Source organism: Salarias fasciatus, chromosome 13, assembly GCF_902148845.1.
Source record: "Salarias fasciatus chromosome 13, fSalaFa1.1, whole genome shotgun sequence".
Taxonomy (NCBI): Eukaryota; Metazoa; Chordata; class Actinopteri; order Blenniiformes; family Blenniidae; genus Salarias; species Salarias fasciatus.
This window is the reverse complement of record NC_043757.1, coordinates 14,262,900-14,287,041: the sequence shown is the minus strand read 5'-3', so window position 1 is coordinate 14,287,041 and position 24,142 is coordinate 14,262,900. Positions and strand designations below refer to the sequence as shown.

The 24,142-nt window shown below is 41.9% G+C and overlaps 1 protein-coding gene across 1 annotated transcript in view; it reads left to right on the top strand.

Moving 5' to 3' along the window:
• eys (eyes shut homolog) overlaps positions 1 to 23,950 on the top strand; it is a 164,509-nt gene extending 140,559 nt beyond the window's left edge. Inside the window, exons 43-50 of the mRNA XM_030106319.1 lie at positions 8,310 to 8,482; positions 16,165 to 16,347; positions 17,358 to 17,524; positions 18,187 to 18,331; positions 20,320 to 20,482; positions 20,680 to 20,852; positions 21,501 to 21,662; positions 22,749 to 23,950. Coding sequence (XP_029962179.1) covers positions 8,310 to 8,482; positions 16,165 to 16,347; positions 17,358 to 17,524; positions 18,187 to 18,331; positions 20,320 to 20,482; positions 20,680 to 20,852; positions 21,501 to 21,662; positions 22,749 to 23,950 — 2,368 coding nt within the window. The remainder of the gene's footprint in view (positions 1 to 8,309; positions 8,483 to 16,164; positions 16,348 to 17,357; positions 17,525 to 18,186; positions 18,332 to 20,319; positions 20,483 to 20,679; positions 20,853 to 21,500; positions 21,663 to 22,748) is intronic.
• Positions 23,951 to 24,142: the final 192 nt, after the last annotated feature.

Genomic DNA, 24,142 nt, shown 5'->3' with positions numbered 1-24,142 from the left:
GGTCAGTGGGTGTGTTGAATTCTGCTCCTCGCATGTTTCCTGGAGTCGGTCGGCAGTGAAAATTCTTGGTTAGCCCAGTTTGGCCCGGAGGAGTATCTTGAAGGCCCGCGCTGCGGAGGACATAACATCTTTACTGCAGGAGTCGGGGGGGGGGATCTGCCATACAGCTAAGAATTACGGCTGTCACGGATGAAGAGCTCGAAAAGACGGTCTTAAAAAATACTAACTGTCAGAGAAAATGATTCTCATCACTTGAGGAGCCCGACAGCAGGGACTGTGAGGATGTGACTGATAGACAACATACCCAAACGGGGTTTTTTTTTACATATTTGTGTGTCTTATGTTTCATTTAGACAAAACAGCCTGAGCGATGAGGACTCGCTTCTCTTTGGATTAATGGCATCTTGGGAAAACTTTCACAGCATTGGTATGAGTGTGAAAACGTTCCCTGAAAGACAACGATCTTCAGACTCTCCTCAGAAATGGGGTCATGGTTGAAGTGGTGCTGGTTCTCTGCTCATGAAGAAAGCAGATTATTTGGCTTGTATACACACTAAACCAGAAAATCAGCTTTTACTTGAGTTGGTTTTTCCTTGTGGGCTCAGAATTTAGTTTTCACATTTTAACATTACTTTAATGCTGCTATTTTTGGAAGCAATGTGGTCGTTGATTAGACCATTGTAGAACTTGTTATTGTATTTGCGATTATTGAAGTTTCGGTGAGCCTGTTTGTTGTTATTTTTTGTTGTCTCTGCCTTGTCTCCATCCTGGAAATGCAACTTCGGTTAACTTTAGCATTAGCCTAAAGCAGTTCTCTTCAATGTGTTGTTATTTTGCTAAAGACCTTTTTACCAGAGAAATGCCTCAAATATCCAACTGACTTAACAATTCTTATAACAGCATGAATAATAATCCATGACCTTCTGTGACTTTAACATTAGCTTTTATCGACAGTATTCAGTGAGTGACAGTATTCACCCCGTAATCTGTAATGTCACTCTAGATGTTTTTCAAAAACAACTGCAACTGCAGTTAAATATTAATCTTTGCAGCTAACTTGAATATCAGTTTTTATAACCTCCCAAAAATGTATCTGACCTCAGTTTCGAAACCACAAACAGACATATTTATAATGCTCTTTAATATTGTTAAACTATTATAATGCCATAATAATAATTAAACTACACCAGTACAAGTGCTGTATTAGTGATCACAGGATAGATTTACATTTCGATTAGAGGCAAAACTGGCCGCCTTGTAATGTAACATGTGAGCTTTACACTAGTAATAATACACAGCTTTGTTTACTCATCTAATGTGTTTTATTGTTCTGAATTTTAAAGGCTCAAATCAGATATAAGGCCAGAGTTAGAAAGGCTTCTACTGATTAAATAAATCATGAAAGTAATTACAACAAACACGACCAGTCAAAGACTGCGAGAAATCAGATATGTCATGTGTGTACAGCCAGATGTTCGGAAAGCCAGCTCAGCAGGTGGCATTTGCAGAAAACATTCTGATCTCCAGATAGGGGAGTCTGCGCTCCATAATGAGCCTTTAAACTCCTCCTCAACAAAGGCAAATACATAATGCATGCATCACATACACACTATACATAAACATAGATTCATCAAGGACAAACACTTTCTCACTTGTTTTGTTTAGTCCTTTCCTTTTAAGTATTTTTAAATCCTCAATTTCAGTTTGTTTACTAAACCTTTCTGAGGTCGATCACTGAGTTCCTCTTGTGTGTCACCGTGACACACAAACACAACACAGACCGACTACACACGATGTGCTTGGTTCTCATTTCTGCGATGAATGGAAACCCAGGAACGGGACAATCTTATCTGATTGGGTTTATAGCGCAGCAGGGTGGAAGTGAGTGCAACATTACCATGTCATTCACATTTTATTGTTCAAAATATATATGTATCGCCCATTTGACGCTAAATTGCCTTGCCATTCAGTGGCTGTGATTCAAAGGCCTCATGAAAAGGATTTTTTTAGTGATTTCTGCTTCTTTGTGTTTACATATTCCTGGTGAAATCACTTTAAAGTATGCAAAGCAATAACATACGTTACACACAGCTGCAATATCTGAAAATGCAGATGCTCCTTCAAATCCGTGTTACAAAAATTCAGGGAAAAAAAAGTCAGCAGACATGAAGCAGCAAAGAAAAGGGATTTTTCCCTTTAAGATCACGTGAAAGGAGAGAATTTGATGTGAAAGCACTCTGATCATCACTAATGACAGTTATTTGGCACAGATAAATAGATAAATGAAAACAGTGCCCATGGACAGTGTTCATGAATATTCAACATGTAATCTCTGCTTAAAAAGTTAACAGCTTGCTGAAAATACAGCAATGTCAAGAACTGCCAAATTATTGTAACAGAACTTTATTTCTGAGACTCGGAGGCTGTACAGTCAGTTCATTTAAAAAAAAAAAAAAAAAGGATCCTTCTTTGAGCCACTCTAAGGCTTATTTTTTCTTTTCAGAAAGTGTACCAGGAGTTTAGAAATATAAATACCCCTGCATTTTTGAAAAAGTGTGGAGTTTGAACATGTGAATATACTTTAAAAAGCATTAGAGGGAAGCAGCACTTTCTGCAGAGTGCAGTGTGTTCCAGGTTGGACTGTAGAAATATTTTCTGATCCCTTGAGGTGAAGTTCCCTCATGCTTTTATAACTCCTTTCTATACGGATTTTATTTCAAGTGTCGTCTTTGTATGCATTTCTGTGGCGGTATGTTTCAAAAGACTCTGTGATGGAGACTTAACAGACATCACTGCCGGGAAAGAGGTCAGGGAAATATCGAACGAGCGCCTGCACAAACAGGAGCCGGGGCGCATCAGGTGAACGCGTGTGTAAATTCCACTTCATCCCTTTGCTCATAATAAAATCCAAATTGCAAATAATTGAGCGAGAGACTAGTCCTCTCCTCCAAATGATTTCCCCCTCCCCACCCACCAAGAATCATGGTGTCTGGAGTTTAGCGGTTTCCAATTGGCACTTTACAATGCTGGAAAGCAAACGGTGGTTCTGCAGCAAAGCTTTTCTATAAATAATATGTGCTGAAACCCACTGGTCTGTTTTTTTTTTTTTTTTTTTTTTTTTTTCATTATTTTAACAAAGGATGAAGTGGTCTAAATGCTTTCATGCCGAGAACTGAAGATGTCATGGCAGTGGAGCCTCATCAGCGCTGCGCTGTGGAAGTGCATTTGCATACCAACGAGCACTTGAAAAGGCGCGCTCTGTAAATAACTGGCGTGGAATGAAATCTGAGGAACGCATGTGGCCGCAGAGCTTATTGTTCTAACTGACAGGGATATCATAAGCTAACCGCTCAATTATTCATCATTTTATCTGGTACTTATTAGATTAAAAATGTATGCCGTCTTTAATAATTCAGCCAGTGTGTGTGTGCAGTTGTGAATGGCACGAGATATGGCAGGTACCAACTTTACGCATTTGTGATTAACGTATTCAAATGAATCTGCAAACATTACTACAATTTTGTAATCAAAGTGATTGCCTCAGGCAAATTAAAATAACCTTTTGTCACCCCACACATCAAGTTTTTGATTAAGCCAATTAAAACTGGAGTGTTTTTAGCCACGTTCTTCCCCAAGCTCCAGCTACACTTTACCTTTTTAAGCCAGAAATATTCACTCGCTGATCAACATCGAATCTTTTTTTTCTTTTTCCTTTTCATTGAATATGTGGGAATGGTTGTTATTATTTGGCTCTTGCCTCGATTTTTACTTCTGTACCCGTGTGGACCAAAGTTGTTCAGCGAGGATCCAAAGTTAGTCCTCACCTGAAAAACGATTTGTGTTAAAGAAAAAAGAAAAAAACTCAACGTCAGTGATTACTTCTGGATGTAACCTGTGGTGAAGTGCAGTGTTGCTGCGGAAACTTTTCCTTTGTCTCCTAGAAACTGATTACCATCCTATGACATTGTTAGAAATACTGTGAACTAGTTTGTTGTTTCTCAGAGGCAAAAACAGCTTTGGAGCTGCTGTCTCTCTCTCTCTGTGACGGCTGTTCATACTGGAGTTCTCCAAAGCATTTGTTAGTCTGATAACTTTTTTGAATTAGAGAATCAATGTTGCATTTACCCTGAATGAACCCAGACTTCATACTGTTAATAACATTAGCATTAGCCTGTGTCATTTGGAGTTGTTTTGTATTTGTTATTCAAATTAAAAAACCTGCATTCCTGCCTGTCTTCATGTCGGCAGCACAAACCTAGTCTGTAGGAGTATTTCGCTACCAACTAATTGATGTAATATATTAATCTCCTCAGAATGTCACAACTAGATATTATAAACAGTGTTATAATTGGAATGAACAGTAGTTGGTGGTGTTATTTACTGTATTGATTGTTATCTTTTGATGATGTAGGTTAATTTTGGTTTTCAGTTCAGTTCTCCCTAATCAATTGGAGTGTGATTTTTCAAAAATTAAAGGCAGCACTTGCCAGTCCCCCTGGTCAAAAAGGGTACTTTTGAAATATTTTTTCATCTGAGTGTTTCAGACCACCAGGCTAAGAGTTTAAGTGAATCCATATTGAGGTTGCCAGTATCCGCAGCCGTACTAGTGCGCCCACCTGATGCGGTACGGCTGCGTCGCCGCACTCCACCTTTTGACCAGACATGCGCTCAGCGCATGCGTGGGATTATGTTTTCATGACGATCTCCATGTTTGAACAGGCACTTTATATCGTTACAATTTACTCACCACTCACGCCGTTAACTTCAGCTATTGTTGCCCAAGTGTTCTCCTTTCTGCTGGTGTCTTTATAAAAAGGATGACTGGTGTCAGAGAGTATTTTGTGCTCTTGTGGATCAGTTTCTCTTCGTCAACCATGCTTGCTCTCGAGTTTAAAAACGTCCACTACTCCTTTGTTTTGCGACGCCAGAGCGCGTTCAGGTTTCACAATAAAACACTCATCCATAAAAGCGTATATTTACGCTTTTATTTACATGTAAAAACGTGTGGCAGCTTCAATAGTACTCTATATAGATATTTATATAAATGATATGCCTAGGACTAAAAAAAAAGTCAACTTTTGTAGTAATTTGTTTTGATAAAACGGATGTTGCACTCTTTTGGCTTCCTGTTGGTGCTTTGACATTATGGGAAATTGACTCCGTCTCCGCTGCGCCTCCGGCAAAAATAGAACTGGACCGAAGTTGTGCGGAGAGCTGTCCGCAGTACGATGGCGGGCAGACGCTCGGCGCAGCCCTCGCGCAGGCAGTGGGCGCGCTCTGCCTGCGACTTCATTGACTTCAACGGGTGCGTAAGTGCTGCGTGAGGGCTGCGACCTGCGCGGCGCAGCGCAGCCGTTCCGCAGTATGTGGGCACTGGCCTTTATTATCTGAGACTCAGTCGAAGTTGAAGATTGTATGAGGTCGAGCAGCTATCTTAGACACTTCTGGAGCATGTCTGGGGGAAGCTGACACCACATTGTAACTTCAGCCGAACATAATGAGTGAATCTGCCATCAGACCGACGCACACGGAGCTCACAGCTCAGCTGATGTGTCTCAGACACACTACAATAATGGAACTACACGATGTGCACCGGATCAGGACATCCTAAATGAAAGATGACCAAAAGTAATGCTCAAGCTGTCTGTAAATTTTAATGAAGTAGCTAGTGAGGTTTGAGAGAAAGAGTTCTTTCTCTTAACAACAGTGTTGAATTTCATATGGCAAATCTGGAATATCTTCAGAATAAATAGTCTTTTTTAAGCATTAAAAAGAAGTTATTCAACAACAAGACAGATTTCACTCATTGAAATAGAGACGTACAGACATTCACGGTACTCAATAGGATAAATAAGTTGTTCTTAACTTTTAATGTGCACATAAATTACTCAGTGGATGGTGACCTAACTGTATAAAATGTGTTTTTATTTTCTTTTTCACATGGATAAAAAAGAGGAGCACGGTCTGAGAGCATCGCAAATGCTATTATCACAAAAGTCTACTGCTCCAGAGGCTGCATCACAACAACATCTTGTAATCCCTTTTCAGAAATTCGGTGATAAAAAGTCTGCAAAGGTTGGTGTGGACTCTGTAAACAAACAGCACACAGGATATCTAAAGAGCTCCAGGCTGACCCGGAGCTGTGTTTCACTTGGTGGTGCACGCTGCACGCTAAACCAGACAGAAGATGCCACTTCTGAAAGCAAGTATGTTCTGAGAGAAAGGATTCTGTGGACCAAAGTAATGCTGCTTGGGAACGAAGCGTACTAGTTTGTTTTTTTCGGTGACGAAATGAAGCCCACTTGGAAAAACACCCCCTGCCTATTGTACAATATGTCGGACCTGCTCTCGCGCTGAGGGGCTGCGTTGCCTCTGGTAGTGGAGGCACTGAATGTATGAAAGGAGTGATGAAATCTGAACATCACTGAGGCGTTTTGAAGAGAAATGTGTCAGAAAAACGAGCGTGGAGGTGAAGGTGGTCTTGGTCTTTCAGCGGGACGATGACCCAAAGTGCACAACCTGCAGTGCTGACCAGCGGTTCAAACGGAAAAGATGGACTTTAAAGATGGACTAAATCTTATAGACAACTATTGGAAGCAGCTGAAATCTTGCACTGGATGTGCCAAAGGACGTTAGGAAACGGAGAGCCTTCACAGATCCTTAAAAATAGTGTCTAATAATGAGAGCAGAGGGCAGAACGGTGCACCGGTGAACAATACTGACATGTACTCGACAAGATAGAGAGACGCAACAAAAGACTTTATTTAAGACCTGCAGTTACTTATTTACTACCGACAAAAGGAGAGGGACAGGGGACAAACATGGTACGACAAAAAGAGGAGAATGGAGGAGAAGGCCGCGCTGCCGGTGTAGTTTAGAGGACGTTGCTGTGTTGACCCCTATGACCCCTTCACCACTGACCAAGAGGTCTCACGGTAGTCACAAGAAATGTGGGGCTACTGCCTTTGAAAACTGTAGGAACTGAAGTCATATAATCTGAACCAGCGCATTGAAGACCCAATGCACAATAATAACAGTCAAATCTACCAACATAAATGTCTGTTTTGCAGTTATTTTAACTGTTCGTGTTAATAAATAGAAAAACATGTCTAGAAATCTGCACTTTTCATCTAGGGCTTTGTGCAGTAAATCGTCTGCCTGTTCTAGTGAAAACATAAAGGCAAACTTTGTCGCGTGTGTACTCATATCTTAGCTTCCAGTAAAGCAGCAGTGCGTGTTTTCACTTTGAAAACCGGAGCTTCTGGAGGGAAATCTTAAATTGTGCACCGCTGCCATTCAAACACAAACACTAAGTGACAGTGCAAGAGACAAATTAGCAGCACTCAAAGCACCGAATCAACACGACGGCACCGGGAGGTGCAGCGCCATTAAATATTTGATTCTACCTCTTGCAGATTGTCAAAGACTATAAAGAATAACAATGCCTGTTCGGTTCAGTACATGACATTTTCAGTCTTCGCCTGGTATTTTTAAAAATAGCGGTCACAAATGGCAGCATCGCTGTGCAGCTGCACGCCGCCGTGCCTGCAAATGCCTTCAGATCAACCAGGCTGTTAGTTATAGTGTAAGAGAAATTTCTGCACGACGTCGCATCTTTTGGTATTTCAATGGAGTCGTAAATAAGCACGTTCGACGTTGGTGACAGAATGTAAATATTTTATTTCTTGAAGCCAGTTTCTCAAGAAGCAAAATGCGTCCTGCAGTGCTGCTGCTCCAAAACACATTATTAATTTATAGATCTGAATCCCCACCAATGTCTCCCCTATCTGATATCTGAATACCTTACAGAGTTGTGCACATCTTAGAGAATTTCATGAAGTCACTGTCTGGATATCGCTTTGCATGCTAGATCACCTGCTTCGCCTCGCCAAGACAGGAAGAGGATTGTAAAAATAAGAAATCTAAAATAGAGTGTGATTTCTGATTGTGAGTTTTCTGACGTATTACTAATCGTTCCCCCTTTCTGCTGTTATTTTGCAGGCAGGCTATGCATGTTTATCTTCACCAAAAGACATGTGAAGTAATGTCTGTCTCTGCCGCAGCTACCAAGATGAGAAAACCCATAACAGGATTCATATTTCACCGCTGCTATCGGTTCAGTCACTCATATTATGTTCAGCAGATCTCATCTATCACAAAGTATTCCATCAGGCCGGACACATTTACTCCCAGCGTCTTCCCGGATAAAGCATTTCAGGCTTGTTTCATCCTCTCTCTCCTCTCCTCCCCGGTCCTCTTTCAAGTTTGACCTGACGTCTTCTCCAGCGTGTCTGTCCTTCCCCCCGCAGTGATTCTGAGGACTGGTTCTGCGAGTGCCCGCCTCTTTACACGGGCCGCCTGTGCCAGCTCAGCGCCTGCGAGCGCAGCCCCTGCAGCCGCGGCGCCACCTGCATCCCCAAGTCGCCGCTGGAGGCCGTCTGCCTCTGCCCCTACGGACGGCAGGGTCTGCTCTGCGACCAGCGTAAGTGTTGCAAAGCATCGCCGGATTTATCAGCCGTATTGAGAGACTGATCTGCAAACAGTTGGTGAATGAGAGCCCTGGGCAGCTGGTAAAACCGGAGCCTGTTGTTAAATAAAGGGATTAATGGAACTAAATTCTGCTGAAAAAGCAGAAACCTCTTCCCCCAGCAATGCAGTCACATAGTCAAACTGAAAGTTGCTGAATCTCCTAAAACAGCTACTTTAAGTTTATAATGTCTTATTTCTCAACAACTGTAATTTTAGCCGTTTAACTTTTTTTTTTTTTACTCTTCTCATTACTTTATCCAACTAGAGCGTTACCAGCAATGTTAACCAGCTGACTGTAGAACACAATGGCATGGAGCCTTCCCCTTCTGTCAGGAAACTCTGCTCTAAAAGTGATTTGATTTGATTTAAGGTCATAATGTGCTGAATATCTGCAAGATTAATGACAGTTTTGCCCATAACTGAACATTAAATTAAAAGATTCATCAAAACGATGGACGCTGTGCTGCGATACCGAAACATGAAAACAGGTGTTTCATCAAGTCTCCACCCACATCAAGACATTCAAATGAATATTTTACATTATTGCTATTAAATTTTGAGACATTTATCACGGTCAAGTGAGGATTCACTGGTTTTGCATTATTCAAGGGCGATTTCAAGAGTTTCACTTCTCTAATACTTTGATTTATCGCAATATATCATAATGTTTATAACAGACAATAAGATTATATTTATGTTTTAGGTGTTGTGTAATGTTTTTGTTTCTTTTTCAGTTTTATTCATAGGTAGCTGCTTAAGAAACTCTGTAAAGCACAAAGTCTGAACTTCTCTGCGGCTATTATTAGTCTGATCTATAACATCAGTGCACGATTCAGACTTATGGTACATACAGTGTCTTTGAAACAGGACACGTTACCAACCAGTCATTACCATCTCTGCCTCCTTTTCCAACTTGGGTGTGTTTTTACATTTAGCTGCTTTCTGTTTTGGTCATATTAAGTAGCAGAGAAGGTGACAGTTGGCATTTGAACAAATACATCATATCATATATTTCTGTATAACAGCTGATCTGAAAAGAAAGTGATCAATAGCATCTGCTGGTAGAATTTACTTTCCTGTCTCCCTTCAGATTATAAAATAATCAAATTATTGCTCTCACATGCTCTGTGAAAACGTGTGCTGTTCCGGTTTGGTCATGCACCTAGAGGTCTTGCTACATGTATTTAATAAACACAGAGAACACACTCCTACACACAGCTGAAAGCAGCACATAAAGCCTCGGCTACTGAACAAAGCACCGGAGTAAGATTTCTTCACTGTCTTGCAATTGCTTGGATTTACTGTTAATGCCTTTCAGCATTATTTAAATATCATGTCATTATAAAACAAAATGATCCACATAACCTCACACATGATATTTAGCTGTAGTTACTATCTATTAGCTGGATTGGAAATTTCTTGGACTTTCTTTCTGTCAGGGTCATGGTACCTTGTTTTTTTTTTTTTTAGGGTAAATATCTCTATTTCCTGGACAGAAAGAAATATGAGCTCACGACGGTGGCCTGCCTTTGTAACCGGTCTCACCTGTGCATCAATAAACTGCTAATTGCCGGCAGAGGAGCTCCGGCGAGGGTCAAGATCAATCTGCATGTGGGCAAGGACACACCGACTTGACAAACAATTATTAAGGCGATAAAAGTTGAACTCTCACCGGCAGCATGTCAGGCTAATTAACACTGTCACCAACCTTAAACTATAAGCTGCCACTACAAAGCCAGCTTCAGTACTGAGAGGCGTTTACTAATCAGCATAGAAATTCATCAAGTCACTTCCTCTCAGTTGCCTAGAGCCATGTGCTGCGGCAAGAAGCAATGCTGACGGAAGCTCTGCTCAGGCCGAGTTGAAATGAGAACGAGCTGCCGGAAGTGCCGTCATTTCTCCAACTTTGTTTCAGAGATTTCTGATCTTTATTTAGCAATGCTTTATCGACTATTGACCAGAATCTGCAAAGATATTGAAAAAAAAGTTGTTTGCATGTTAGTTGGTGGTGCACCTTCAGCTGTCCTTTGTATCTGACCTGTTTCAGAAGCGCTTCCTGCTGACCCAGATGATGCTGTGCTGAATAAAGTAGACAGCTCTCCGTTTAATGGAGAGCAGTACTCTGGAATCCACCGGTGTTATTTACTGGCACAAATGCAGGACAGATAATGAAGCCATGTGCAAAGATGACACATTGCAGAAAAGTTGCATTTTCTTGACTGACACCATTGCAAAGGTGTGTGTTTGCGTGATATTTAGTTTGTTCAAAGTTGCAAAAAAAATTAAAAGCTTGTTTGAAATGCCTGCCTGTGTCACAGAGTCAGTTCACAATGTTTTCACCATTTCAACTAAAACGTAATGCTTTTGTTGAATTTCATTTTCTTATTTTACAAACAGCCGTGCCAAAAAGAAGAAAGCTTCACTGTGTGGTTCACAGAAACAGAAAAGTTTTGCTTGACTAAGCCGACTGTAGTAGCAGCAGGGCGCTTGGCATATAAGTCGCTGAGCCGTGCAGCGGTCTCTGTCAGCATCTCAGCTTCCACATGCCAAACAGAGGAATCTAACCTTCTGGTTTCACATTGGGTATATGGTTGGCATTTGAATTTTAATCCTAAAAACATCAGATACTGTCAGACTTAAGACTGATCACTCCTGAGGTCTCCCACATCCTGGAGCTTTTGGCTGTATGTTCTCGCATTGTGCCCTTAGAGAAATAGTGATAGTTATAGAAAGATGTTTTTTTTTTCTCTATGCTTTAGAAAAAAAGGATTTAACCATTTTTTTTCCTGCCAAGGTGCATGAAACAGTTCTATGTTATTTATAAATGTAATGTTTTCTCTTCTTGGCTCCCATGTGCGCTTTAATAGTTAAGGTGCTTTGCGAACAAGCAGGAAATGCAGGGAAGGGAAGTGATGGTGAAGTGCCTGGAGAGTCAGCGTCATGAAAATTTAATAAATATTTAAGATAACTTCGCTCAGAATTATTAATGAGCATTCTTTGTACACAAGCTGCCCATAGCTTCTGTTAAAGATTTACATTCAGAATCAATACAGGAAATAAACAGTAAAAACAACATCCTTGATGTTACACACACTCTGTAACTTCTGGATTCATTTTTCATCACATGAACTCTGCAACTTATCCAAATACTAAACCTGTTCCGAAGTGATGAACTCAGTTGCTGTGATTGTCAATTTAATTTATAAACTTTTGAATTCAAATACATCTGTGTGTAGCGGCAGGTCTGAGTGAACAAAACAAAAGGAATGTGTCCGGGAAAAAAATAACGCCAACTGTTGTTTCCTTAAAGTCTCACAATCAACATGCAAACCGATTACATTTTAGGGATGTGTTCAAACGTTTGGCTCCACGGCTTCCCTTAGTGGAATTATATCTTCTCTTGACTTTTAAAGCCTGCCACAAAGAGACGTTTCAGAAATGAGCCTTTCATCAAATGTTAATGAGCAGTTGCTTTTAGCCGGCTAAGAGTCTTTCTATTCTCGATTTGCTGAAATCGTTCTTGCAGCTCACTTCATGTCTCGGGGTATTTTTAGATTCTCTTGCATGCATACCTACCCACAGATCTACAGCAACATCCAAGTCAGGGCGACTGCAAAGGCTGCAGCTCGTGGAAGGTCAGCCGATAAACGCTGTTCAATTTCATAAACCGTCATTTCAATAATTGTTCCTTTATTTACCTCTTTTTAATTCCAGCAGACCTGCACGCTGTACGTCCCTGACCAGCTCGCATGAGGTCAAAGACAAACTGAGTCCAACGAAAATGTGTGCATAGAACTGTTTCCCTGCCTTTCTCTCCTTTCACCTTGTTGATTTGAAGTGCTGAAAAGTGTTGCGCCACAAATATGTGCGCTCGGAGTTTAAAAAGGAAATAAATACATGGATGCAGCATGATGAATTTTTAAAAGCAAAGGGACAGCTATGTCCTTATTTACTGAGTGTTTAAAGAATCAACATACAGACTGTTGTGTTTCCAAGAATGCAGTTTCACTCATTATCAGACAAAACATATATAGAAATAGAGAGGAGCTTGACTCATGCTGAGCGGGAACAGTACGTAGCTTATTAGAAGCATCTGACATGCGGCTTCTTATCAGGAGACGTATTCATTTTTAGTAGTGTTGAGTGAAAGTGACTCAGCCTTCCAGAGCAGCCGGAGTTAGTCATATGTTCCCTCAGGAGAATCCACCGTCGCGTTACAGCAGGGGTGTCAATATGTGGTCCGAGGGCCAGCTTTTTTCCCCAAACATGGCACCTATTCTGACCCGTGACGTGACCCTTTATTCCTGATCTATTAATGGAATGTCATTGTTTTATCTGATCTGTTATGGAGCATTAAGAAACCTGCTACTTTGAACAGATATGTGTATTTATGAAAACATACATGCTGCTTCTTTCAGCATGATGTTCCTGAAAAATTAATCATAAGCGTCACGTATTACATCACTTACATTTTTTTAGAAGCAAAGAAAAATGAAAAGAAAAAAAAATATTCTCAAACACGACATGGTTTCTGGAGATATGACTCCACTTTGCATCATAAAATATCACATTTTTTGAAATTGCACTTATTTTTCCTTAAATATCTCATCTTGTTTGTGTTTAGTAAAGCAATATTAAATAAATGTAGACATTTTCCTAATCACCTCATACCTCTTAGCACTAAAACTAAGCTAAATATCTGGAGTTTGTTCTTTCCTGGATAAATATACATCCACCAAACTGTCCTGCACATATGCTCCAGTCATATTTCACTCTCTGCCCGGTGGATATACAGTTTGAACTGAAGGTTTTTTAGCTCTGCAAGATTATGCCTGGACTTCCACAGTTTCCTTTAACTGCCATTGCTTAATGACATTTTAGACAGTGGAAATTACAAGCTGGAGGTGCTTTGATATCTTTTTATAGTCTTCCTGTGCTTTGTAGGCATCAATTAGCTCCATTTTCAGATCCACCGTCGCCGTCTTTGGAGGAGCCCTTAGTTGTTAAGTGTTAGCACCAGGACTGAAGTGTCAGCTCTGGACTTCTCATTCACTGACAGTTCTTCACTTGATTTACTTGTCTTAATGTTCAACGAGTTAGCACAATTCTGGGAGTTTTTAAGAGTTTTTTTTACCTACACACTGTAATTGCTTCTGTTATTTAGAAAAAAATAGAACAGCAAATATTGTTCTCCATTAGGGTTTCAAACACGTCATATTCATGTCTTTTTGCTTTTTGGTGCTGGAGTGATTTACTTACATCACCTCAAAAATCCGCTGAATCTAATCCTCCCGGTGGGGACTAAGTGTTTTTTACAATGTGTTTTGAAAGGAGCCGGTGTTTGTGTTTTAACAGTGCGCAGCATTATTCCGTGCCAGCACTTCAGTATTGATTCAGTGACGTTTTTCCTCACCTTTCATTGTTGTGATTGTGCAGGAAAAAAGTCCGCGAATGTACTGTATACAGTGTTTGTATTAATCCGAGGCGAAGCGTTGTTTTCCCGCTCCTCTGTTGCAGCACAGACGCTCGCCGTATAGACGCAGTTTCATGTCAGGATTCATTTCACAATCCGGCGCTGCGTGTCACTCTGTTTTTTCTTCTGCTGCTTCTGGTTCTTTGCAGCGAATTACACAAATGCACAGCTAAGTGGAAATGCTGCGTAATGCTGTTTGATGGAGTGTGGCGGTATAATCCGGAGATGGATACGTTTCATGGAGGTGATCTATCAGGTTATTTTGTTAGTAATATGTTCTGTAACAACCAGTCACACTCACCACCTCTCAATATGTTACTCAACAGGAAGTGTGAAAAGAAAAACACAACTGTGTACCTTTAAGTTTTTTTTTCCCCCGCATGCAAGTGCAACACAGTCAATTATATCCAGACTCGATGAGGAGACTGAGGAGCAGAAACTCAATCATTTGACTACCGTAATCCAATTACCCATCTGTGTTTTTGATTCTCAAAGGTAACCAGGGGCTCGTGCAGAGTCAGAGTCATGCCTCCTGGAAACACTGTGCAACTGTTTTTTTGTTGTTTTTTTTTTTCTTTTAAACTGTCTTTCGCTTTCGATAGTGAGTTTTCCGGAGGGAAATGCAGATTTTCAACACGTAATCAGCAGGCGCAGAGGTTAAAAAGGTCAACTTGACTGTGGTGCTTTTAATATTTCAAGATTATGGGAAAAAAACCCACATATGTTGGGTAAATCTATCAGTTACTTTTTGATAAAACACGTCAGTCAAAACCAAGGGTAAAAGTCACAGCAGTGAGCAGATTTATATCACACGTCAAATGAAAACCAAAATAGAAGAACAGTTGCACTGTTTTCATGATACCCAAAAGCTGTTCATAGTATTTTTGGTAATATTAAAAAGTTATGTGTCCAATTAAGAGTGAAACGACTTGATGTGAGACAAATCATGTGTGTCAGTAGGTTTGGAGCCGTGTGAAGACGCGGCCTTCGCCCTTCCACACTGAGCAGTATTATGAAACTCTCAAACTCTGCTATCCTCCGCTCAAGACCGGCAAAATGTTGAACAACATAGATGTGTTTAATTAAATCTGAGCCGTTTCTTTGTTTAATTAGTTTGATATTATCTCTGATATTTCAATATAACTTGGAGAAGTAATTATTAAAGTCACAATGATGCAGATGCTTAACAAGCGCTAAGTAAATAGATAAATAAATCATCTTTGATCAGATTTGATCAAATCTTGTAATCACAGGGAGAAAACTGATTTATTCAAGCTTACAAGAGGTCGGGTGCTTTATTAATTTGTAAAAGAAAATGTTGTGTATCTGCTCTGAGCACACATGGATCTCATTACAGGGGAAAGATGATCATGTATAAGAGCAGCTCAAACACAAGAAGAGGGAAAAATGAGGTGTTTCTATAACACTTCAGCCTTTCAAATGAAGGCAAATGGAGCTTCAGCAGACAGGAGATGATAACAGAGGAATTTGCAGCTTTATTAATAATTTAGCAGCCAAACAGAGCTGGGGGCAGTCGCAGAGGGATGCTCTGAACCCCTCTTAGCCATCGCCTGGGGCGGCACAAGAATATGCAAGGTGTTCCCAGTGAAGGAGAGCGACTTAATGTTCGAATCCTCACTGAAGGAGGCAGTGAAAACATTGCAGCATGTAATTTTGAACGAGCGTGAGCAAATTTACATTGAGTCCCCAGTGTAAAATCAAGTGGATGGGTATACTCTGACGGAATACAAGCGAGAGCATTATTGAATCAACCACGCGTCCTGAATAAGCAAACTTGAGATTGTAATTGAATATCGTTGGGATTATTGTGCCACCCTTGTGAACATTGGGTATGAAGTGAAGCTTGCTTGCCAGAATTTTTTCCTAAACAGCTCCTAATGAAAATAGAAAAAGACTGGAGAGGTGGTTGTATGTGAAAACAGGTCATCATCTAATAGCATCAGAAAAGAAAATCCTTCACCAGCCAGCTCCACCGGTAATGTGGGGCAATAGTGCCATCTTTTGGTAACCTGCGAAGGAAGCTGTGAATCAGACCTCTAAAACTAAACAGGACCACCAGACATCCTGCAGCAGACAGACCCCACAGCAACTAACTCATAAATAGACTTGAATATATTCTTTTTACTGTGTTTGCTTTGCAGCCGTCAACATAACCCGCGCCCGATTCGGCGGGAGTGACGAGTTTGGCTACACGTCCTTTGTGGCGTATTCCTCCATCCCCAGCCTGAGCCTCTTCTATGAGTTCAGGCTGAGGTTCACGCTCGCAAACAACTCCTCTGCCGTCAGAGACAACCTGATGCTGTTTGCCGGACAAAAGGGACGAGGTGAGCCTCATGCTGACGTCAAAGCAATTTAAAATGATGGGAATGGTGAAGCGAGGAGGAGAAAAGCATCTCTGAGATGTCCTCTTAGCTGGATTTGACTTGTCAGACTTCATTAAGGACTTTAAAGGGAATGCGAGTGCCATTTTGTTTCACCTGCTGTGTATGGTAATGTGCTATCTAACAGATTTCCTCTCTCCTCTGAGATCCTCTAATCAACAGGGTTCCCTAAGGATTTTTCTTTCTTGGCAGATTTTGAGGCATTAATAATGTTTTTTTTTTTTTTTCCTCACAGCCCAGTAATTACTTGATTTCCTGCTAAACAGTTACTGTTGTTGACTTTCAGAAAGGACATGTTGGCATTGTGAGCATGTGATGAACACATGAGACGCAAGTCTTAAAAACACTGAAGTTAATTGCATTAAACAGACACACATTTCACGGCGAAGCTGTCAGCAGCTATCGCGTTAAATTAGGATCTACTTTCTGCGGGGTCATGTTTGGTAGCAGGTAACTGCTGTGCCGGTGTCTCCGGCGTAGTTCTTCACAAGTGGCAGACATTTAAAAGAAGGGGGGGGAAGAAATAGAAAGACAAGACTGTGTGGATCTCCTGCACTTGTTTTCCCTTGAGAGTATGAATCATCAAGGTGGAGGCAAAACATAACAAGAGCAATATGAATAATGAAATGTTTGTCGGGTGAGTGAGCCGCACTGCAGGAGTGGTCCGGATTCAAAGGCAAAATGTAGGAATGCATGAAATATGAGCAGCTCCAAAGATAATTGCTTTAATGATGTGACATCGCTCATCAGTGTTAATTGTTTGATGGCTGTGATCAATTTTCACATAATTAAACAGGTAGAAAAGCAGCACGTTATACTGTATGAAGCGGCGTAGCGTCATCTGAAGGCAATTAAATTGTTTCTTATTCAAAACATTTGGTTAAGATTTAAAGTAGTAGTAAAAATCATTTAAAAAAAGGATAATTGAAGTCATACTCGGTTCTGAATTGCAGGTGAGGATGGTGACGACTTCCTTGTTTTGGGACTCCGCGCCGGGAGAGTTGTGCACAGATTCAACCTGGGGTCGGGGGTCGCCACCATCGTCAGTGATCGACTCAGCAACCAGATCGGCGTCCACACGGTCACGTTCGGGAGGTCCAAGAAAACAGGATGGTTACAGGTGATGGGACGAGTTCGACAGAGATGTGTTAATGTCTTTGTTTGTGCGTGTGTATGTGTGTGTATGTTGACTCAAGCTGTGTTTACCATGCAACAATCTCAGTTTCACCCTAAAGCCATGTCAGAGGTTTAAAGTGATTTTTGGGAGTTTTTAGGGACAACTTTATATATAATGCATCTTTGACCAAATGATCAAACCAGCGGCGCCTTCTTTCCTTTGATTTGCACTGATTTTATGTCATTGAACAATTGTTGACACTCGGATAACGAACACTTGGTCTCCCCATGCTGATGGTGAATCCAGGTGAAACCTTTCATGTAACACATGAGTTTCCTTCTCCTGATACTTCAGGTCAATAATCAAGTCCAACAGGATGGTTGCATCATCTAAGCTTAGATAGAAGATCTACAGGCATCAAGAAGCTACTAAGACAAGGAAGGCTGAAATGTCTGGAGACTCTGTGCTTCAAAGATATTTGAAGGCCAAAAAAAACTCTACTGAAGCTGCTGTAGCTAATAAGTAGAGATGATTGAAGGAACTATAAATCAATCCCAGATTCTACCTTTTGTCAACTTTGGCAGATTGTTAAATGTACTGGACTCTGGCCACGGTGGCCACACAGCTCCTGCTTGAATATTGACATCTTGCTATGTCTTTCTCAGGTTGACGGGCAGCGTAATAAGACGGGACTGTCTCCAGGTCCTCTCGTGGGCCTCAACGTTTTCAACCAGCTCTTTGTAGGTGGATATAATGAATACACCCCTGAACTGCTGCCACTTGGCTCCAGGTTCCGCCACAGCTTTCAGGGTAAGACCGCTTTATTACGAGCCGGCACTCGATCTGCAGTCAGGACGGCGGGTCCTGGAGTTTCTCCCAGGATGTCTGCCTCTTTGTAAGCGGAGGGGACGGTGTGTAATGAAAAGGGAGTTGCGGGCTCGGACTGTGTACAAGGCCAGAACAGAGCTCCGGGGTTGATTGTATCTGCGGCCTGTAATCACTTCACACCCCATACAGTGCGCTGCGTGTAAATCCATTCCTCTGCTGATAAGTCACTGGAACGACGGCGCGAGCCAAATAATCTTTGTCATCATCGGCATCATTTCTGCTTTCTCTCAGGTGACCCCATGTAGGAATATATTGTGGGGAGCATTCATTGTGTGCGCTAATGTGTGGAGCTGCGAAGCAAAATTGCCATAACCGTAATGATGACAACAGCCATGAATATCATCATAACCATATTCAGCAGCCTCTGCAGTACAGCACTGAAGCTTGTTATTATAAAATGTCATGGCTGATCCATTTGAGGTGAATGAAAAGCTTTTTATTTTTAAGGACCAGAGCCGTTTTGTGTGTTTGCTTTTATTTATCGTCACATAATTCTTTTTTTTTTTCTCTGCTCGCCGAATAGACCTTCAAAAATCAAATCAGCTCCGGTGGAGCATTAGTTCAGCCGTGCCGCGTCGGCCTTTGATCGCCCCTCGTATTGGTGAGCGCTACCTGAGCCGGGCGACACTGGTGGAACCATAACCTTTCTACTCAGGATGTAATGAGAACTCATGAGCGTCTAATCAGATCTGTGTGACCTTCCCGGAGCCCTAATCATGATGGCTGGCAGTGAACACACTGATAATGCACTTCACTCCCAGTTATCAACAGATCCACACTCCCCTGTGGAAAGGTGGAAGAGGAGGTTATACGGCTGCTCAAAGGAGAGAAGCGGGGAAAAAAAAAAAAAAAAACACTTTAGTCAACTTCATCAAATAGCTAGAAATTGAGTTTTTGTGTCTGTTTTTGATTTTATCACGCTTTGGGGTAGAATTATTTCATCAGGCTTGCTCAAAGATATCAACAGTTTCTTCTTATCCATGTTTTTAATTGATCTGATTTGAAACAAAGTTTCCTTTATTCTCTGACAGGTGTCATTTCTCCACAGTTTTTATCAGGCCTCATACAAGATGTGATGTGTGCATAAGTTCAAAATAGGGGGAAAAAAAAAACCCAGCAACCATCTTTTTCTCATCTTCTGCTTTGCTTATTCGACGCTCTGTGTTTGCAGCACCAAAACCATCACTTGAGTCTGCCAAGTAGACAGCATCATGCCATGAATATTCATGAATGAGCATGACATTTCCCCTGCATCCTGTTTATGCCAATGACTAATGCAGCAGAGAGATGGGAGTCTGCATGTGCAGATGACTACCAGGGCTGTGTTCAGGCCTTATATTTATAGAGGGGCCTGTACTCTGCAGGTACAGGCCAAGGCAAATATTGTCTTGGAAAAAAAAATGGGATTGTGAAAGCAAAAAGTAAACACGGTGAGGGAGATCGGGGATGACAAGCAGCAGAAGAAGTCGGATTTTAAAACACGGGCATGTTGGATGTGAACTGCAGGGAAGGTAGAGATTTTAATTCCTTCAAAGCCAGGAGTTATCGTCTCGTAAACTCCTGGTGGATTTATGTTTGTGTTCTTGATGTCAAACTCCACATTGTTGCTTGATGAAATAAACAATCATTTCGTGCTGTGCAGACGTGGGAAGACTTGTTTCCCTTCGCACTGGCGTTATTTGAGAAAGACTCAATCACTTTAATTTGTACTCATTTTATTTATTTAAAAGGGAATAGAGAGGAAGAGATATGGTCTTATAAATCAGCATCGGAGAGAATGACTTGCTCAGACATGCGTTTTCTCTCTCTCTCTCTCTCGCTCTCTCTCTCTCTCTCTCTCTCTCTCTCTCTCTCTCTCTCTCTCTCTCTCTCTCTCTCTCCCTCTCCTGGTGTGTTTGTTCTTGTGACAGGGTGCATCTTTGACATGCAGTTTCGCACACGAAGAGACAGAAAGTTTCAAGCGCTGGCTCATCCGGCCTTCGGGCGCAGTGTGGGTCAGTGCGGCGTCACGCCCTGCGCTCATGTCCGCTGCAGCAACGGAGGGACGTGCGTGGACTCCGGCTCGTCCGTGTAGTGAGTGAAAACATTCATTTCCGATGATTCCGCACTCGATCAACACATGCCGGACCTGTGACGGAGACGGCGCTCTGCTCAGTGTATCTCTTCATGATGTACAAACGTGGAGTCAGTTCCAGAGTGCGGATGCAGAGAGAAAGGAAATGACGGTGTTTACAAGTTTCCAGCCAGTGTGTCACTGTGTCCGCCTGCAGTTGCCAGTGCCCATTTGGATGGAAGGGAGCGCTCTGCACTGAGACGGTGTCTGTGTGTGATGTGGAGCACAGCCCCCCTCCTCTGTGCGCCGACGGCTCCACCTGCATCCCTCTGCCCAGTGGATATACCTGCCAGTGCCCCCTAGGGACTGCAGGAGTGTACTGCCAAAAAGGTTACCTCATTAAACTTCATAATCCTACTTTTATATTAATGTGATTTTTTAAAAATAATTATTAAAAAAAAAACTCAAATGAAACAAAGACTGTTCTGAATTGTAAGAAAGTTTACGTGTTAAGAGGAATAATGAAATCCGAACTCTATTGATACACGATTCCTGCTGATGGCATTTTCAGCCTTTTCTCTATGTTGTGAGATCATATGCAAATAAACATACACACCTCTATTGTCATTGTGGAATGTGTGGGCGTAGGTACACCAGCTTCACAATGACATTATTTTTCGGAGCAATTTTTCAATTTATTCAACTAAATTACTTAACTATTAAAAAATGAATTATTCTTATCTTAAAAGCTAATACAAAACTACGTCGTAGAACTCTGAATTCCATAAGCACTTTTTATTTTGGATGAATTTATTGAGAAATAGTGTCACTTAATTGTCACTGATGTAACCTGATCACAATTAAATCTTTTGACGTACTTTTTCACTCTTGCCTTAAATCATTCTCGCAGATGCTAAAGTTTCATGATTATAAAGAATATTAGAAAAAAAATAGAAAAAAAATCACTCGGGCATATCTAAAAATTCCCATGTCTAATTATAAACCCACAGCATTGCTGTTCATGTTGTTTTTCCACAGCTGTATCGATCAGCGATCCATACTTCAGCGCGAACCAGTCTTCATGGATGTCCTTCCCTCTCCTGAGTCTTCGGCACAGGACTGTTGTGCAGCTGCAGTTCCAGCCTTTATCACCTGATGGCATCCTTCTCTACACTGCTCAGCACCTCAGCTCCAGAGCTGGTGAGGACACCCCTGATCCACACGTTCCCCCATTTTACAATCCATAATACTGAATTCTAACAAACTACCTCAGCAGGTGCATCTTCATTAGACAAATTCCATTAAAGCCACCTAAGATTTATTTTTATGTCCTGGTATTAATCAGGTTCCTGTCCTCTGCGCTTCGTCTTGATCGACATTGCTCGTGTTTTTATATTAAATTTTAAATCAATAAATTATTTTGAAAAATGTTCTTCTTTTACCTTTCAAATGACTGATTCCTGTTTCTTTTTATTTTCTCATTTTGTGTAAAAGCACTTTTTGGGTACTGCTGCAGGTGTGTGACGTAAAACACCGTGTGTGTTGAAAAAAGACAAAAAGATACAAAAATCAATTTTCAAAATAACATGGAATTTACTTAAAAAAAAACACTGAGTCAAAGCTCAATAAAAAAAACAAAACAAAAAAAAAACTAACATTTGTGAAGAACACTCAATGAATTCAACCGGTAAAAATATCTGTAATATTATCTCTGGTTTGCTGTGAATTTGCTGAAGAATTGAAGGCTACAAGCTGGTTAGCAGGTCCTCGGCTGAAGAAATTTTTTGCGGGGTACATTACTGAAAACCATTTGAAAGCCAATGTGTACTTTTACTGAAAGACCTGGTGAAAAAATGTATATCTAAATAAAAAAAGTTCGAATAATAATAGTAATAGTAATAATAGTAAATACATCAGCAACGTTCTCCTAACAAACCGCTCTTACATTATAAACTTCATAGTTGTGACGTTGGCATTACTGGAGGCAGCTCTAATCAAAGAAACATGTTTTTATTCATCGCCTCAGTAGTCAAGCACCGTGCCTGGCTTTATGTAGTACACTGAATACGGACCTTTTGAAAGGATAATTCAGTGGAACAGCTCATCATTCTTGCAGAGAGGACCTTGTAGCATTCAGGGAAAATAAAAAAAAAAAGAAAAAGTCTTTATTTCACATTATCTACATCACAGGCTCAGAATTTATTTCATGTTGATGTAACTTTGGTGAAAAATCACTGCTTGTGAACAGGTTATAGAGGAAGTACTCTTTCTCTCACTTTCTCGCAGGAGACTTCCTCTGCCTCTCCTTGACCTCTGGGTTTGTGCAGCTCCGGTATGACCTTGGGGACGGCGCCCGCGCCCTGCAGTCTGTTGAGAAGGTAGACTTGCGCGGCCGGACGTGGCACACGGTGAAGGCCGGTCGGATCGGAAACAGAGGCTTCCTCAGCGTGGACGGCCAGGAGGCGGAGGAGGACGAGACGGCGGGGATGAGCACCCTGGACGTCACGACAGACCTGTTCGTCGGAGGAGTCTCCGCTCTGAGCTCGGTCTCGACGGACGCGACCGAGGGAGAGCCGATGAGCTTCACCGGGGGAATGAGGGAGCTCACCGTCAACGACCAGGAGCTGGAGTTAACGGAGGCGGGGGCTGGAAACGGAGCGAACGTCGGGGACTGGGACGGGACGGCCTGCGGGTACAAGGTGTGTCGGAACCGCGGTCGCTGCCGAGCCGCGGGCAGCGACAAATTCACGTGCATCTGCCCGCTGCTGTGGACTGGCGCCGTGTGCAACCAGTCTGTGAGCTGCGTGAGCCACAGCTGCAGACACGGCTCCTCCTGCGCCCCGTCCGCCGCCGCCGCCGCCACCTCGTACCGCTGCGTGTGCCCGCTGGGGTGGGAGGGAACCTACTGCGACACGAGAACCTCCACCGACACCTTCAGGTTTGTGGGAAGCTCGTACCTGGTGTACACCGACCCCGGATACGGCGCCAGGGACTTAAAAAACACACAGGTTTCTTTCAGCTTCCTCACAAAGTCCAACGACGGTCTGATCATGTGGATGGGAAAGGCCGCGCACGAAGACGACGACTACCTCGCAGTGGGGCTCGAGAAGGGCCGCCTCAAAGTCGCAGTCAACCTGGGAGAAAGACTCTCCGTCCCGTTCACTGTCCAGAATCAGACTCTCTGTTGCAACAAGTGGCAGAACGTCTCCGTGTCTCTGAACAGCACACGTCTCCAGGTGTACCTGGACGGGAAGCGGATCCTCTCCGAGGACGTGGATCCGTTTGAGCGATACGTAGCCTTGAACTACGGCGGGCAGTTTTACTTCGGGGGGTTCGAGTTCCACAGAAATCTGACAGTTGTGACCTCTGGTTTGTTTTCAAAAGGGTTTGAAGGAAGTCTTAGAAATGTTTTTGTGTTCGGAGATAGCAAGCCGGTGCAGTTTCTTAAAAATAGCGAGGGTTTTAATGTTTACGGGGACAATGAATGAAAGCAGAGTGAATATAATAATTGTCCTTGTGAGATTCATTTGTAGTTATTGTTTCATGACACCTGCTGTAAAACTAGCATGCAAGGAGATTTCTTGTTAGATATGATTGCAGTTTAAGCTTTTTTTAAAGGAATTTCAGTGCTGTATTTTATTCAGTTCTTAATCAAAAGATTGTAATGGATCTTATTTATT